At 56.8% G+C, this 16,531-nt stretch overlaps 1 protein-coding gene across 2 annotated transcripts in view; it reads left to right on the top strand.

Moving 5' to 3' along the window:
* The window catches only part of TTC7A (tetratricopeptide repeat domain 7A), a gene marked incomplete at its 5' end in the record, with an annotated part of 122,181 nt that overhangs the window by 96,274 nt on the left and 9,376 nt on the right, over positions 1-16,531 (top strand). For both annotated transcript variants that reach the window (XM_082672000.1, XM_082672001.1), the window contains 4 exons: positions 227-343; positions 3,750-3,847; positions 5,557-5,691; positions 11,499-11,701. In XM_082672000.1, the coding sequence (XP_082528126.1) occupies positions 227-343; positions 3,750-3,847; positions 5,557-5,691; positions 11,499-11,701 (553 nt within the window). The remainder of the gene's footprint in view (positions 1-226; positions 344-3,749; positions 3,848-5,556; positions 5,692-11,498; positions 11,702-16,531) is intronic.

The following is a 16,531-nucleotide window of genomic DNA, read 5'->3' on the forward strand; positions in this document are numbered from 1 at the left end:
GGTGAATGCAGAAGAGTGCTCTGCGCTTTGGCAGAGAGGATGGAGAAACTGAGGCACAGAGAGAACACGTGGTCCAGGGATACAGCTGAGGCCATTGTTCTTGTGGGCACTGTACCTTCTAAGGGCTGGGGAGGTGGGCAGAATCCCTCGGGGTTCCACCCTGGGAGGAAAGCCAGGGGAAGGGGGCCCCCTCAGACATTCTCACTGCCGTGCTGTCTCCCCACAGCCTGATGTTCACCAAGGTGAAGCTGGAGCAGATACTGAAAGGCCCAGAGGAAGCCCTTGTGACCTGCAGACAGATGCTGCGGCTGTGGCAGACCCTGTACAGCTTCTCCCAGCTGGGGTGAGTGGTGGGTCCCTCCAGATGGAGTTGGGAGGCGGTGGTTGCCAAGGCAACAGCACACAGCTGAGTGCCCATGATGCCTGGTGGGTGGAGGTGGTGAGGATGTTTGAATGAGGGAATGGGACTTGCTGCTTCTGGGGCCTTTTACATCCCTGCTCTAATTTTAACCTTTTGACAATCCTCGATGAAGGACAGAAAGAGGCTGTTTAGGAAACTAAAGTTCAGAGGGGTAAGAGGGAAGAGAAATCATTATTAAGCATCTCCCCCATCAGCTGCTTTTATCTTATCCACTGTCAGATGTTACCTCACCCCAGGGGGTAAACTGGGACTCAGAGACCTTATATAACATGCCAGAGCCGCTCCTGTAAATGGTAGCGGTGGAGCTGGAACCTGGCTCTCCGGAGCCCCAGCCTATGGAGCCTGTCACTTCTTTCCTGGTTCCATTTGGAAGCTGGGAGAGGAGGGGAGGAGGAAGCTGAGTTCTAAAAGGGCCCCCCACTCCTCCCCACTCACCCACTGTCCCCACACATCCCATCTCCTTCTCCAGTTCCCAGCCCAAGCTCTGGGATTCTCCTGGGCCAGAGCAGGGCACTCTTGTCCAGGCTGAATCTGCAGAAAGTCTTTGCTCAGACCTGCTGGGACACCTGGGCTCAGCCAATACAGCCCAAAGCAGAAATGGGCCTCATTTCCAAGTGGGGCGGTGCACTGCCCCTTCCGGGTCCCTGGTACCACCTCCTCCCCTTGTCTGGCTGTGTCATCTCCTCAAGGGACCCCACTCTGGTAGGTATATGTATTTTCACAGGGACCCTGGCAGCCCAGCAGCCTCTTAGAATCCCCAGAGGAATATCTCTAAAGGTGCAATTTACAGAGGAGGCCTCAGGATAATCTGATGGAATAATATCCTTGGGCAGGGTAGGGTCGGCCCTCTCTCTGCAGGCCTTTGGGCTTGGGAGATTCCAGGGCCCAACAGGACCGGTGGGTGGAAGCTGCCAGCAGGCAGCTCTGGAGTGAGGGACTTTTCAGAAAGGACATGGGGAACCACCTGGCAGCTGGGTGCTGTGAGGGTGAGGGCCAGACTCTGGTGTGAGGGGGGCCCACATTTGGATGCCCCTCGCTCTGCCACTCACTGGCTGTGACAGGTCCCACAGGTGCACAGCCTGGCTCCCCTTGCAGAGAGGAGCTGTCACCAGAGCTGGCAGAGAGCGCCTCTTAGCCAGGTGGCCAGTTGCCTGCTCATCCAGGCGATCATGATGGGGCCCCTCTGAGCTGCAGCCTCATCTCCAGCGTGTAGGGCTTAGCCTGGGCCCCCACTGCGGGAGCAGCAGAGCTGTGAAGCTGTCAGGTGCTCTCCAGGATGGGGCGGTCGGGTTTGCCTTGGGGTCTTTTCAAGTCACCACCCGCAGCCTCATCTCTGGGGAACTCCCCGGCAAACGGCCCCTGGCCCCACCAACCCAGGGTGGAGCAGAGCTCAGCCCGGCCAGCTACCTGCAGGCAAATTGTTGGGACCAAAGGATTGGATCCAGTCCCCTCCTGGCTTGCCCAAGAAGAGGAAGCATTCTTTCTGAACCTGGAGCCACAGAGCAGAAACTAGGGCTTGTAAAATGTGGGCTCGGGCAATCAAGGATCAAGGCCAGAATCCACAGCCTGAAGGTCTGGCCTGCCCCGCCCCACCCTGCCGGCTCCACCTCCGCTCTGCTCCCTGGCCGCCTTCCTCTGCTCTGCCTGGCGCCAGGAGGCTCCAGTGCCCGGCCTCTGATGGCCCAGCACAGCCCTCTCTCCATCTGGGTCTTTGTTAAACGCTCAACTTGGACTGTCTCCTTCCATCTGGCTGTCAGGTTCTTCAGGGTAGGGGCCTAGGACCAGGAGGCAAGAGGTCCCCAAGATGAGCTGTTTCTGGAGCCCTAGGAGAGCCCGCTTCAGGACGAGGAGCTGTGTCTGTGCATCCGCTCCAGGCCAGCACAGGCTGGGCACCTGCCCACGTTCTCATTTAGTCCTCACAACGACCTCATGAGGTGGACATTCTCATGCTCATTAACTGCACAAAATAACTGTGATCATCTCAAGAAGAGAGGGCTAAGATCTAGAAAGGTTAAGCAGCTTTGGCGAGGCTCACATAGCTACGGAGGGCAGCCCCGTGGCTTTCCCCCAGTGTCCCTGGCTCTTTTGCCCTGCACTCAGGTGCCTCCCGGGAATGAGAAGTGGGTGTGAGAGGTGGGAACCAGCCCGACCAACTGTGTTTCTGTGGATGGTTTCCTCTAATGCCCACAAAGATGGCTGTGCACCCAAAGAACCAAGTTCAACGTGAACCGGAGTTAGGATGGCAAGGATACCCCGGCTCTGGCGTTATTTGTGGGACCATCGTCTTGGTGCCCCTCTGAAGGGAGGAGGCCTCTGGCCCCCAGCTGGGCCTGCCTTCTCCTCTCCTGCCCTTTCCGCCTCAGTCCTCTAAGCTTCCCCAACCAGCAGGTTCAAGGCCACAGACTGCCCCCCCCAGCAGGGGGCAGGGGCTGCCTGGGGGCTGTGTGTGCTCCAGGATGGGCACAGGCAGTTGTGCTGCCTTTCTGAGCTGGTGGTCCCCCCGCATCCCCACTCTTGAGAAAAGAGGAGCCTCCCTAGCCCTGTGGGAGCTGCAGGGACCTGGGGAATTGGCGGGGCTTGTTTATCTCCCACCCTCGGGCCCCCTCTGGCTCTTCCGGGGCCACCCTGGCAGCCCCGGGGAGGGGGAACCTGAGGCAGGGAGCGGCATCTGGGCCTTCCTTCCCTGGAAGGTAGGGAGCTGCAAAACCAGGCTTCCCTTGGAAGCCGGTCCACAGTGCCTGTGGCTCTCTGCTAGACGTTGAGAGGGTAACGAAAAGTAGAAGAGGGAATAGATGGATGGGAGAGGTTCTCATCCTCGGCATACGTGGTGCTGGGATCCACGCTGATGGAGAGCAGAGAGGGAAGGCAGCGTGAGGGCAGGGGAGCCACAGGAGGCCTCTGGATGGATGTTGGCCCTCGGGCTGGGTTCTAAACAATGCAGGGTTTGAGTGGACCGAGAAGAATGGCGAGAACATGCTTGGTGGCAGCGGCATGAGTAAGCATGTAGCTTTGGAAGCAAGATGTGGCAGCGTTAGGGAATAGCGAAGAGGCTGACAGCCCCACAGGCACACAGCGGGCACCCTGTGCGTGTGTGTGATCAGGACTAACATGTCGGTTTAGCATCTGGGGTGAGCCACATTCTAGCATCCCAAGCCTGAGCTCCGATCTGGCCTGCTGCTCTGGTTGTCTCCATCCTTCCTAGTGGTCTTTGGCTCTGTTCTCGGGCCTGAAGTCTTCAGCCCCAGAGCCTGCCTGGCATAAGGCTCCCCTCATTCTGCATGCCAGCCCCCTCCGCCTCACCGGGGCCTGGCCCTCCCTTACCTTCCAGAGGCCTGGAGAAGGATGGCAGCCTCGCCGAGGGCCTCACGCTGAAGAAGCAGAGTGGCATGCACTTGACTCTGCCCGATACCCACGACGCAGACTCCGGTAAGAATGTGCCCTGTGGGCAGCCGTCCACGTGAGCCCGCAGCTCCCTCTCCCAGCCTGAGCATCTGCCCGCCTGGTCAAACCCACCCCACCTCCTGCCAGCCGCTGTGCTAAGGGGCCTGTGCTACCTCGGGCCTCTTTAGGGCCCATCTTGGCCGGATGGCTGCTGGCCCTGGGGCAGGAAGTGGGCAGCTGGCGTAGGCGAGCGAAGGACCCCACCCCCTGTGTGGGGAGTGAAGAGAGTGGGGGAGACTGGGGTGGAGAGGGCGCCGTGGAGCACGGAAACCGTGTCCCCTTAGGAAAGCTCCAGGCCAAGGTCTGCCGTGATAATGTCCACCATAGATCCATCGAGTAGAAAGGAAGGGCTGAGCTTCTGGTTACAACTGCAGACCCAAAGCTGACTTGTTTCCTGGAAAAACTCATCCTGACGTCCACGACTTGTGACATTCAAACAAGTTCGGGATCTGCAAACTTAACATGTTTTAACCCAGGACCTGATTAAAGCAAACACCTTCCTAAAACACAAGCAGAATTAGTCACGGGAATGGAAGCATCAGGGAGCTGTGTTTGGTGGCATTGCTCATCTTTTCCACTCCTGTGGCGGTGAACCAAGTTGTGCCTTCGTTGTCAAGTGATGGAGCTGATTTCCAAAGCCACGCCCAGCACCTGACTTGAGAGGCAGGTCTGAGGATTGCTGGGCTGGACGTGGAGCTGCGGACGCCAAGGAAGCAGTGGTGACGGAGAGTGTAGCTCCCTTGCAGTTAGAGAGGGAAGGATCCTGGACAAGGTTATTAGGACTCTGTATACACCCGCCTTATAAACTGAAATCATCTGTGGTTTGCCCTGAGGTCTCCTGAGTTTATTGGAACCTCTACTGCCTCTGAGAGAGAGGGAAAAAAGTGCTCGCATTTCACCTGCACGTGAATTGTAAATGTCAACGGCTTACATATCCTGGACAGGGACCCATGTCACTCTGAACTGCCACATGGAGAAGTTCTCCAGAGGGCACAGGGTCTGGCCTGAGCTGCTACCCAAGGATCCTTCACAGCCCAGCCACCAAGGGGACCTTTCTATCAAGAAATAATAGGCACTTGTGAAAACAGGAAGTAAAAATGTAAAAGGAAGAAAGGAAAAGTCGTCCGTCAGTTCATCACTCAGACCTTAATAAATGGCCTTTCAGACTTGCGGAAACATGGCCATATTTTCTTGTTTGTAAAAATGTGATCATACTCTTTTGCAATCTGCTTCTTTTTACCAAACTCTATAACGTCAGCCTCTTTCTGCATCGATACCCATATTTATGCATAGTTATTTTAATGACTGCATAGTCTTGTATGATTATACTCTCACTTATTTTTAATCAATCCCAGTTGGCAGACAGTCAGGCAATTTCTGTCTTCGGTATCCCAGGCAGTGGTAGAATGCCCGCAGTTGCCGACATTCATGGTGTTCTTCCCTAGTGATTAACTCCTAGAAGTGGGCTCACCGCCTGATTGCCCCTCAGAAAGCTCCTCTCTCCGGCCTGGGTGAGGGTAGGAGGTGGGCCCCTCCTAGTGGGTCTGTGCGCTGTTTAGCGGCTGCTGGGCCAGGCTGCCCTGCCCTGACACGGCGTGCCCTGTCGGTCCCGAGGGGCTGCGCAGCCTCTGTCCTGGGGCCTGCGGTGGGGCACTCGGACTCTGTGGCTCAGCCCCTCCCACCTTGCTCTGCAGGTTCTCGGCGGGCATCGTCCATCGCAGCCTCCCGGTTGGAGGAGGCCATGTCGGAGCTGACCGTGCCCAGCTCGGTTCTGAAGCAGGGCCCCATGCAGCTGTGGACCACGCTGGAACAGATCTGGCTCCAGGCTGGTGAGTGTCCCCAGCCCCAGTGACACCCAGCCCCCTGCCTGCGGGCCACCAGGGCCCCCTCTGGCTCCTCCGGGTCTGCCCTGGCGGCCCAAGTTCGGGGAGCTGTGTCCTGAGGAAAACTAGTTAGAACTCAAACCCCCGAGAACTCATGGGAGAGCTAGAGCAGAGATGAGATGTGCTGGCCCCAAGAAAGCGAGGCCTGGTGGTCAAGTTCGTCGAAGGCAGAGGGCTGGTAACCCTAGGGTTGCCATTCGGGTGACAATCTCTCTTGACAGCTGGTGGGCACTGTTGCCACCATGGAGTTTGAGGGTCTGTTAGTACTGGGGAGGCCGGCGGCTTCAGAGTTGCACGGCTCACTTACTGCCTGTCCTGATCTAAAATGAGCTAGTGTGTGTCAAGCAGTTAGCACATAGGAGGTGCTCGGTAGATGGTCCTGGGCTTCTTCCTGTCCGCTGTAATGACGGCAGAGGCAGAGGCAGCGTGGTACCCCCAGCGGTGAGGTTCCTTGATGTTTGGCTAAGGGATGCTGAGGAGTGACTCGCTGAAGTGATAGAAAATTTAATCCCACAGTGGGGTGAGAGGTGGATTAGAGTGAAAAAAGAGAGAATCAAGGCCGGAGATGTACCTGAATGAGATAAAGTGGCAGCAGCAAAAGAAAGAAGAAGGCGGTAGGATAAGTGGAATCCTAAAAATGCACGAGGCCAACACGCTCCCTTGACCCAGGAGTGAAGCTCCTCACCTCTTACTGATTACCCTCCTATCTGCCCCGTCTCCAGCAAGGGGGTGGCGCCGATAGCCCCGAGGGCAGATGGAGAGGAGGCAAAGTAGATATTCCCTTCCTGGGACCTGCGGATTTTGCAAGTCAGAGTTAGAATGTGCTTGTTGATTGAGGATCTGAGGTTCCCCGCTGCATGGATTTCACATATGGACACATTAGTATGCAGGACGCCCCCGCTCTCCCCTCCACAGGCTCTAAATCTGGGGGGAAAAGTTGGACCAGGATTCACAGAAAGACTAGACCGGGAAGCATGTTAATAATGCAAATATTGCCCCAGTTAGCACATCAGGCTCCCTTAGGATGCTAGGGATATGGGGCTGTGCTCCACCGTCAGCTTGTTACATCTGAAGTAGGAAGAGGAACTTTGAAAAATCCAGAGGGATAACAAACAAGGCCTTAGTCTGGTTCAAGATAAATTGCATCCCAGTCTGTTTTGGCAGTAAGTTCCGTCATTAACCCAGTCTTAGGTTGGTTAACGTTATATCCTTCATCTCCCAACTGTCATTCTCCTCCCCTCCCTCTGCAAGCCTCTTTCCCATTCCAGTCTGATGTGAGAAGCCTCACGGAGGGTTTCCGCCCGAGAGATGAGTTTCAAAAATGTTGCCTCTTTGCCAGTGGGTTCGTGTGAAAATGGGAGAGGCACCCGGCCCCATAGATGCTCCAGGCTCCTGAGTGTCAAGAGATGCCTTCCAGAAGGGCAGGATGGCCCACCTTTCTCTCTCACTGCAGCTCATGTCTCTGGGAGCTAACAACGTGCTAGAGAGAGGGAAATAGGTGTCGGGAGAGTTCCCCTGCCCTGGAGGTCCAGGGGCTCACAGGCGGCTGTTGGCTTTCCCTGGGTCAGAAGTTAGCCGGAGTCCCAGCTCCCAAATGGCAGATCCACACTGTCTGGGCTGCCCTGGCTCTTTAGGTGGCCCCGAAGGTGGAAGCTACCCCTGCTGTCGGCCGGGCAGACTGGGGACCTGGGGTAGGGCAGTCAGGGCTGTGTCTAAGAGCGTATTTATTATAAAGATACAGTTGAGACGGAAGCTACGTCTGACCCTTGGTCCGACAGTCTTCTCTTAATTCTTGTTTCCTTCTTTCCTCCTCATTCTTCCCTTATCTTCCTCCACGCTCCATTCTTTCCCAGCTCCCTGCCCTTCTCCCTCCGGCCTTCTGTGCCCGCTTCCCATGGCCTCTTTTCCTTTGCTCCTGCCTGCCCTTCTCTCCTCCTCTCTGCCCGTCAGCCCCTCCTCCTGAGTCCGTGAGGAGAGCGCTCCCGGAGCAGGAAGTCGGGAGCCCAGGCCCGTGCAGCCCTGAAATCTGTGTGGCCTGAGGAAGACGGTGCCCCTCGCTGCATCCCAGGGATGGAGGGTCTCAGACCAACCCGAAAAATCCCTTCAGACCTTTGCGTTCTCTGTGTTACTCTCCCGGCCTTTCTCCCTTCCGGCCCCCTGCTCTTCTCTCTCATTCCTCCTCCCCCACCCTTCCTTCTCCTTTTTTCTGGGCATCCATATGTCCTGAGGGTTTGCTCCATGGGGAACTGCTTATTTCCTTTAGGGGACAGTTTGGGGGACCCCTCCTGGGGCTCAAGGTGTATTCTTTTTAGGGTCTAACCTTCTCTCCTGCCCTGGGGGCCCCTGCCCTTTTAGCTCGGGTGGTCCCCCTTCCTTTCTGGGGCCTCACGGAGGGCCTCTAGGAAGCGCATCTCCCCTGGCGAGGCCCCTACAGGCCTTAAGTGGGGCCCTGGGCCCTCCCTCACCCTGCTTCTCAGCTCAGCAGCAGCGAGCGAGGCCTTCCTTCCTGCAAAGAGGGCTCGGCACTGGCAAGACGGGCAGGAAGACTGCAGCCAGCGCTGGGTGCAGGGTTAGATCAGGATGCCTCAGAAAAACATCATAAAAGGGACTGTTGCAAAGCTCCAGGGAACAGATGTTTTCCATTTGGGGCCTGCTGAGAGAAAGCACAGAGGAGGGTGGGTGGAGAGGATGGAAGGAAGAAGAAAAGCCGAGACAGACAGACAGACAGGAGAGGAGGTCAGGAGCGGGCAGAGAGGGAGACGAGAGAAGTGAAAATCGGAAGGGAGGGGGAGAGAGAAGGAACCAAGGGGATCAGAGAGGGGCCTCTGACACGGAGCGGGCAGCAGGGCCCCTGTTTGCTGGAGGGGTGACCTCGACTATGAGAATTCAAGGGAAACCCAGTAACAGTGGTTGCTCATCCAGCCCTGGCCAGGGGAGGCCGGGATGGGTGTGGGCACCTCGGGGCCCTGGCAGCCAGGACTGGGACGTAGAGGATCGGGCAGTGGGTGGGCACCGTGCCACGCGGCTCCTGCTGCAGCCGAGGCCGGCTGTCTGGGGAGCACCAACTGCCCAGGGACGCTGAGGCTAGGAAAAAGGGGTGCATTGCAGCCCCCAGACCTGTGGGCCTGTGTGTAGGTCAGGGACCCTGCCCTGGAGGCTGGGCCTGCCAGGGGCTATCCGTAAAGCGGCCAGGAGCCCTCACTTCTCTGGCTCTGTTCCGTGTCATCTGGTTTCCTGCCTAACTGGTAATGTTCATCGGAGCAAAGCAGTCCTACCTATTTTTCAGGGTATGTTCTCTGGTGTGGGCCCAGGACAAGGCCCAGGGCCCCGAGGAAGAAAGAAGGTGGAGGTCCCTATAATTGAAATCTGTTGATGTGAAGGCACTGTGAAGAGTTCCCAAGGGAGGGATCGGGGCCAGCCTCCAGAGATGGGGCTCAGGAGACAGGGCAGCAAGTTGTAAACAGCTTAATGAGGCGGGCCAGGACCAGGTGGGCAGGTGGGCCAGGCCTGGGGAGGGTCAGCTGGGACAAGGTCCAAGGGAGTGGCGAGCTGGCCTCTGAGCTCAGCTCCTGGCGATGGAGGAAGCAGCCCCAGGGGCTGGTGCAGGACAGGCCTCCCCACGCCCAGCACTCACACCACACACTTCCTTCTGCTTCTCCCTTCTCCTCTGTGACCCTGAGAAGTCCTGCCGCAGGGGGTCCCAGCCCTCCACGTCAGCACAGCCTCCCTTCTCCTCTCTGCCAGTCCAAGTGTCCCTGTGCCTTCAGGCCCTGGCTCAGATGCCGCCTCCACCAGGAAGACTTCCCTGACCACACCAGCACAGCTAGCCTGACCCCGTCCGAGCGCCCAGAACACTCAGCGATGGCACTTGTCACTCCGCTGCCCTCGGTCACTCCAGTGGCTTGGTGGCTCAGCTGCTCTGCTTTCCGCCCCTCTCCTCTTTCTCCTTCTCATGGGAGGGCCAGGCACACGGTCAGTCCTCAGCAGCTGGACATTGGACCCACGTATGAAGGCAGCCGGCAGAGAGCCCCAGGCGGCAGCTCCGGAAGGGAACACAACAGCAGAGCAGAGGAGAGCGAGGCTGAGATAGCCAGCCCTCCCTGCCGGGCCCCAGGTTCAAAGCCCACCCCTCCTGGCCTGGCCTTCCAAGCTTTTCACCGTGGGAATCTCCAGTTCAGGCCATCTCTGAGGACAAGAGCCTGTGCTTCTCTCACACCTTATCATGGGAACCTGGCTCCTCTGAGTTTAATTAATTCTCTGATTCTCCCAAATTCTCTACTCCAGAAAAGAGAAAGAGTACCCTGCTCAGAATGCCTTCTGCAGCATTCAAGCTACTTTGATTACAGTGGACCTTAGGCCACATTCATGCTGAGTGCCCCCTGTGCTGTGTGCTGCAGTCAAGGCCTTAGGCCTCCTTCCTGCTTCTTGTTGGAACCAGAAGACGGGCTGCCTGGGCCCAGGTCTTCCACCTTTTCTGGGAGCTTTCTTTGGGGAGTCTGTTATCCGCCCCCAGCCCCTGGACCTAATCTGAACTCGTGTAACCTCAGCTCTCGGGCTGTGCTGGGAACAGCTCTTGGCAAAGCCCCCAGCCCGGCTCTGCTTGTCCTTCTGTGCTCCCTCCCATCTGTGCGGGGCAGCCGGGCCCGCGCTGCCACGAGACGAAGGCTGAGTGGGCTGCGAGGCACCTCCGGTGCTCCGCGCTTCTGAGGGTGCCTCCAGTAGGTGTGTACCTGTGCAGCGTGGGTTTGAAATGCGCGTCTGTGTGGGTGGGCCCGCAATTGGAGAAACTGCCCTATTTTCTACTGATCTGGGGGAAGAAGGCAAACTGGTTGTGGGGCGGATCTTCCCCACCTGTTGGTTGAAGGGCGTGTGCATCCCTGATTCCTCTCCATGCGACAGAAAGTCCCAAGTTTGGAGGGAGGCCAGGAGCTGCCCCTTCCAACCGAGGGACTGGGGTGAGCCCCCCCCCCCTCAGCCTGGGGCACGGGAGAGTCTCCCTCCCAGACTCCTGAGGATTAAATGAGAGGAGATGCTTGCTTGGCCCACGGTCAGCTCTCAGTAAGTGCAGGCGGGTTTGTAGCTCCTCAGCGTGAGCCCCACCCCTGCCCTCCACGGGCGCTCCCTGGGCCTCCTTCCTCCCACCCCTCCGTGGTAGCATCACTTGGCTGTCCTCGTCCTGACCACGCAGGTGGATTAGCTCTTTAGTCAGCAGCCCTCCTTGGAAAGCGACCTCATCTGCCTCCCGCCCCCTGTTCCCAGATACGTGATGAATAGGTGAAGTGACGGGACAGAAGAGTCCCCCGAGCAAATGCTTAGCTGCAGGGGATCCCACTCGTGCCCCCACTGCCAGGCTCTGAAGTCAGACAGCCCCCTGCAAACCCTGGCTCCACTGCTTACTCTCCCTGTGGCCTTACGCGAGTTCCTCACCGAGTTCCTCACCTTCTCTGTGCCCGTATCCTCCTCCCTGAAGTGGGTAATAGAAGTGCGTTGTTCACATAGGGTTTTGTGAGTGTTGGTGGAGTCGGACCGCGTGTAGCACAGAGCATGAACTTGACACAGAGTGAGCGCTCAGAAACCACGGCCTGGTGCTACCGCCGCACCCCACAACGAGCCAGTCCCATGCTGGGTCTCGGTGGGGTGGTTTCCATCACCCAAGACCAGTTCCTAAACTCCGGGGGCTGATGGTCGGATGCGGGAGGGGGCCGCTGCCTCTGACTTTTCCCACCGCCTCACCTGCCCGTCTCGTTTCACAGCCGAGCTGTTCATGGAGCAGCAGCACCTCAAGGAAGCAGGCTTCTGCATCCAGGAGGCCGCGGGCCTCTTCCCCACATCACACTCGGTGCTCTACATGCGGGGCCGGCTGGCCGAGATGAAGGGCAGCCTGGAGGAGGCCAAGCAGCTGTACAAGGAGGCGCTCACGGTGAACCCCGACGGCGTGCGCATCATGCATAGCCTGGTGAGTCAGCCCCACACCCGCTCCGGAGGCCTCGGGGCCCCCTCCCTACCCCGCAGCCTCCACTGCCTGCAGCGCCTTGCTGCCACTGTTCCCTGCTGTCCTTCCTGCTCTGCTGGGAGAACAGAGACTGTTCTCTGTTCTTGTAGAGACAGGCCGTCCCCCTTCAATCAGAGCCTGCCTAAGGGGATGAGGAGAATTGGTTGATTCTTGGTGACTCCCTTTTGCTGTGTTTCTGTCAGGCGATCTAGCCCCAGAGGTTTTCACTGTTACTCATCAGGTCCCTGCCCTGGAGACTCTAGGCAGATACCAAAATGCGTTTTTTCGGGGGTCCCCAGGCCCTCCCTGATCACGGGGCTGCCTTGCCCTTTTGAGAGGAGCTCCATGCCTCCTTGTGGGATTCAGGCGATGTTTTGGGGTGGGCTGTCATGTCAGGCCTGACTCAATCAAGCACACATTGAGAATGGCCTCGGGGTGCTAAGAGGGGCCGGCAACCCCTAATCCTAGGACACGGAGCCCAGGACTTGGGTGCCCAGGGCTCGGTGACTCTCCTGTGGGAAGGTTCAGAGGCTGGGAGCAGGATGCTGGTGCTTTTGTCCTGGCCTTGCCATTCTCTTCCTGGGTGATCACGGGCAAGTCAGCCCCTTCTTGGAACCTCAGTTTTACTCACCTGTGTAATGGGGATTCTCTGGTCCAGGAAACTTCTAACAGGTGGTATAGCATACCCTAAGGAAGACTGTTTTTCCTCGCCTTCCTTATCTGCTTTCAGAGAGCAGGTATTAGGATAAATGTCGTGATTGAAAGTGTACAGGCCTGCATATGCACAGTGATTTCTGAAGTATAATTTAGGAGCCCACAGCAACACAGTCTTTCCCAGTCTCAGGGTCTGGGTTCCACCTCAGATGTCTCACTTTGAGAGCTCTCTGAGGAGAATGGCCGTGAGGGTATCACTGATGTCTGCCCCATGGAGAACACAGAAGCATCAGGAGCATGGCTCCAGGTGGCTGAAGGATTATCATTGACAAAAGGGGTCGCTTTGTTCGTGAGTAGAAGCTACGAGGAGTTAGATGTCAGCTCAGTGTCAGGAAAAACGACTTAACTCTTGGCATAGTCCAAGCACAGACTCATGAATCAACTGGTGAGGATGTTGCCCAGAGAATGTAAATATCACATGTGGGAGGAGCTGGACCAGGTCATCTTCATAAGGTCCTTGCTAACCCTGAGAGTCCTTGAAAACAGACCAGTACGGAGATTCCCATCTCAGCCTGATCTCTTAAAGGATTTCTAGCTCAGGCCCACGTAGCAACAGCTTGGCCTGGTCTAGGTTCCCTCCACATGACGCCGTGTTGCCTTCCTGTCGGCTCAGCAAATGTTTGTTTTTTGCAAGGCACATCCTCCTTCCTCCCACAATTCAGACATTAGCTCCTCTGATAAATGCCTCCCCGGAGGTCACATCCAGAAACTTGATTAGGGATCTGCGAGGGGGGATGTGGGCTCTGTCGTTAGGCCTGCAGGCAGGCAGATGGCTGCCTTTCCCTGTGCTCGTGGATATGAGCCTGCCGTCTCGATCTCGAAAACCCGACCAAATCCAGTAACAAGTACAATTTTGAAGCAACATGTACCATTTTTCATTTATGCTTATTATTGTTTGTAGCTATTTTCCTAAAACTGAAGCAGTTTGCAAGGGTGGGTTTCCATGGTAACTGAATAAGTTGTCCGGAGTGGCTCCCTACAGATGTTTCTGAAAAGGTCCCTTTTCTCTTCCTGGGGTGCCTTGCTGATTTGATATAATCGGAGAAGGGACTGCCCACTGTTAAGTTACAAGCAACCAGAGGGGCAGTCGGCTCCAGCGTGGGCAGCCCATCCCCTTTCCACACTCTGTGTTCCTGCCAGCATCCCACACATATGCATAAAGAATAGCAAATTTCAAGCCTGGGGAAGACTTACTAAGCACTGTTTTCCCAAAGACATGCGAACACTTTGGCTCATTGGACTCCAGTGTTTCCTGAGCTAAGTGTCTTCCCTGTACAGTCCTCAGACTCAGGGCATCTGGAATCTAATCCCGGCTCTGGCCCTAATTCACTTGGGTGATTTAGGAAAAGACACACTTAACTGCCATGCTCCTGATGTCTCCTTTTATAAATGAATAACGAGCTTCATCGTTACTAGACCAGTGTCGTTCTAATCAAATGAGGTGACACATGTGAGAGTGCTTCTGAAAGTCTGCAGTGCTATATCAGAAAAGACAGAACACGCCACACGCCACACTGTCCAGTCCCTCGCCCGGGACAGACGTCGCTTATCGGTCACAGCATTTTTTCCCACTGAGCACAGATGGGATCTTGGGATCTTTTTCAGCATGGTGTACTGCATGATGGGAGTCACTCCCCATCGGTCTAAGTCAGCTTGGCACTTATGTAAGGGATTCACAAATCCCTTAGATTTGATGTGACTCCCTTAGATTCACAAATCTAAAAATAGTAGCGAATAAGAGAGACACAGCAGTCGTCTCAGCGTGAGGCTGGTGCATCCTTGGAGAATTACCCAGAAAAAGGAATATGGAGGGGAACTGGTAACACACCCCACTGGAGTCGTTGCCAAGGCAGGTTCCCAGGGAGGACATCCTGGCCTTGCTATTGCCACTGTGGCTCTTGGAGGACATCGGCCTCTGCTAGGTACGAGGGGAAGGAGACACAGCCCTCCCCTGAGAGCACGGCCACCCATAGCCTGGTCTGGAAGAGCTCTGGGCTCCTCAGTGAGCCCTCTGATATAGTGGCTGAGTCCCGCGCTCCGAGTTCCGGAGAGAGGAGGGCAGAGATGCACTCAGTGAGCTGTGTGGGTGCCCGGTTCTGCCCTGCAGTTCTTGGGCAGGATGGTCCAACACCAGGAGGCCGGCCTTGTGGCCTCTCCGGGGCTTTGTACATGGGACAGGAGATTTGGAGACAGGCTGGAGAAAGCCTCTGGGAGGGGAGCGTTGTTGTTTCCAGGAGCCAGGGTTCAGGCTTCCAAGAACATGAACTTCGGCCCAGAAGCATATCCTCTGCTCTTCCTGTCTTTCTGCCCTCCTGGCCCTGGATGTGATGGGGACGTTTCCATGGTTCCAGCTCCACCCTGGGCTCAGCTCAGGCTTTTCCACCCAGATCAGGCAGGAAAGAGACACGTCTTTGGCAATGCTGTGTCAGCAAAGAGTTCCCGCCGCGCGCACAGCAGCGTCCCTGAGGAGTCTGTGCCGTCAAGCCCCGATCCTGCAGGCTGCCGCCTCCACCAGGCTCAGGGATGGCCAGGTGGCTTTGGGAGACTGCCAGGTGTGGAAAGAGAAAGACATGCTCTCTGCCAATGGAAATTCCCAGTGAAATCCCAGGAGCAGGTCCCGACAGTCTCTGCCAGCTCCGTCTCAGCCTCCCCTCTAGGTAGCCGGAAACCCCACTCACTCAGCCTGGCTGCTCAGAACTTAATTTACTGGCAGAGAATCTAGGTAAGAAGGGGAAACCTGAACTTTACCTGCCTGTCCCTGAGGAAACCTGAGAAAGGAAGCAGGGTCCTTCCCAAGATCAGCAGAGGAGTTGTCCCTCGGGTGACGCTGTTTTTCAGAGAAGGCTCCATGGGCTTGGCCGAGAGGGGACGTCCAAAGGAGCAGAGATGCTTAGGGAAGGCAAGGAGCCCAGGAGTGGCTGATGGAGTCATCAACTCCCTGAGAACCCTCCCAAGAGGGGGCTCCTTGGAGGTAGGTCACCTGACCTTAACGGCAGGAGGGTCGCCAGCCCTGGCCACACACTGCCTCACTCTCTCCACCCTCTCCTTTGAGGTAGGTCACCTGACCTTAACGGCAGGAGGGTCCCCAGCCCTGGCCACACGCTGCCTCACTCTCCACCCTCTCCTTTGAGGTAGGTCACCTGACCTTAATGGCAGGAGGGTCCCTAGCCCAGGCCACAGGCTGCCTCACTCTCCACCCTCTCCTTTGAGGTAGGTCACCTGACCTTAATGGCAGGACGGTCGCCAGCCCTGGCCACACACTGCCTCACTCTCTACCCTCCACTTGCCTGAGCCGGGACTGTGGATGTTTGGTGCAGACTGTCTCACTGCAAGTGACAGCTTGAAAGCCTCAGCCAGGAGTGGGCAGGTGTGGCTGCGTCCCTGCCGTCTGTGTTTGTGGTGGTTGGCGTCCCGCCCTCCTCTCCCAGGGACAGATCCTGGGGGGTAGTGGTTTCCTGGCCCCTCTCTGGGCAGGCTTCGTTGCTCTTCACTGGCCTCTGCCCCTGGTCATGCTTTCTTCTTGGGACAGAGCTTTAGCTCCTGCTGCCCCCTCTCCCCAGAACCCTTTCCACGTCGGACACCTCAGCAGTAGGGGGAGACAGCCCTGCATAAGCTTTGGCTCCTGTCATGTAATTCCCAGAGATGTGATTTCTGAAGCAATCCTGGCTGCGTGACCCAGCCTATCCTCTCTCCAGGTGCCCCTGGAAAGACAGGAAGACAGTGTTTCTGTCATCTGTTGCCCTCTGATGAGGTGAACTCCACCCACCCTCCGGGGACTGGTCCTGTCCCCAGTCCTGGAGGGTAGGACCAGACAGGAGAGGTCTGAGACACGCAGTCAGCCCTGCCGGCCTTCAAGTTAGGGGGGCACTTGGAGATTACTTCCTCTTGCTGGTTCAGTTTCCCTTCTATCAAATGGGGATAATAATTCAGGCCCTTGTGACCTGAAGGGGTAGTTTTAGGGGACGAGCCGAGAGCTGTGAAAAGATAAGTCAACACTGGGTATTTTTGCCACCATTCACGTGGAGACCAGGTGGCCTGAGTTTGAGCCCCACCTTTGACAGGGCTGCTTGACCTCACTGC

The sequence above is a fragment of the Grampus griseus genome (assembly GCF_964374135.1).
Source record: "Grampus griseus genome assembly, chromosome: 15".
Lineage (NCBI taxonomy): Eukaryota > Metazoa > Chordata > Mammalia > Artiodactyla > Delphinidae > Grampus > Grampus griseus.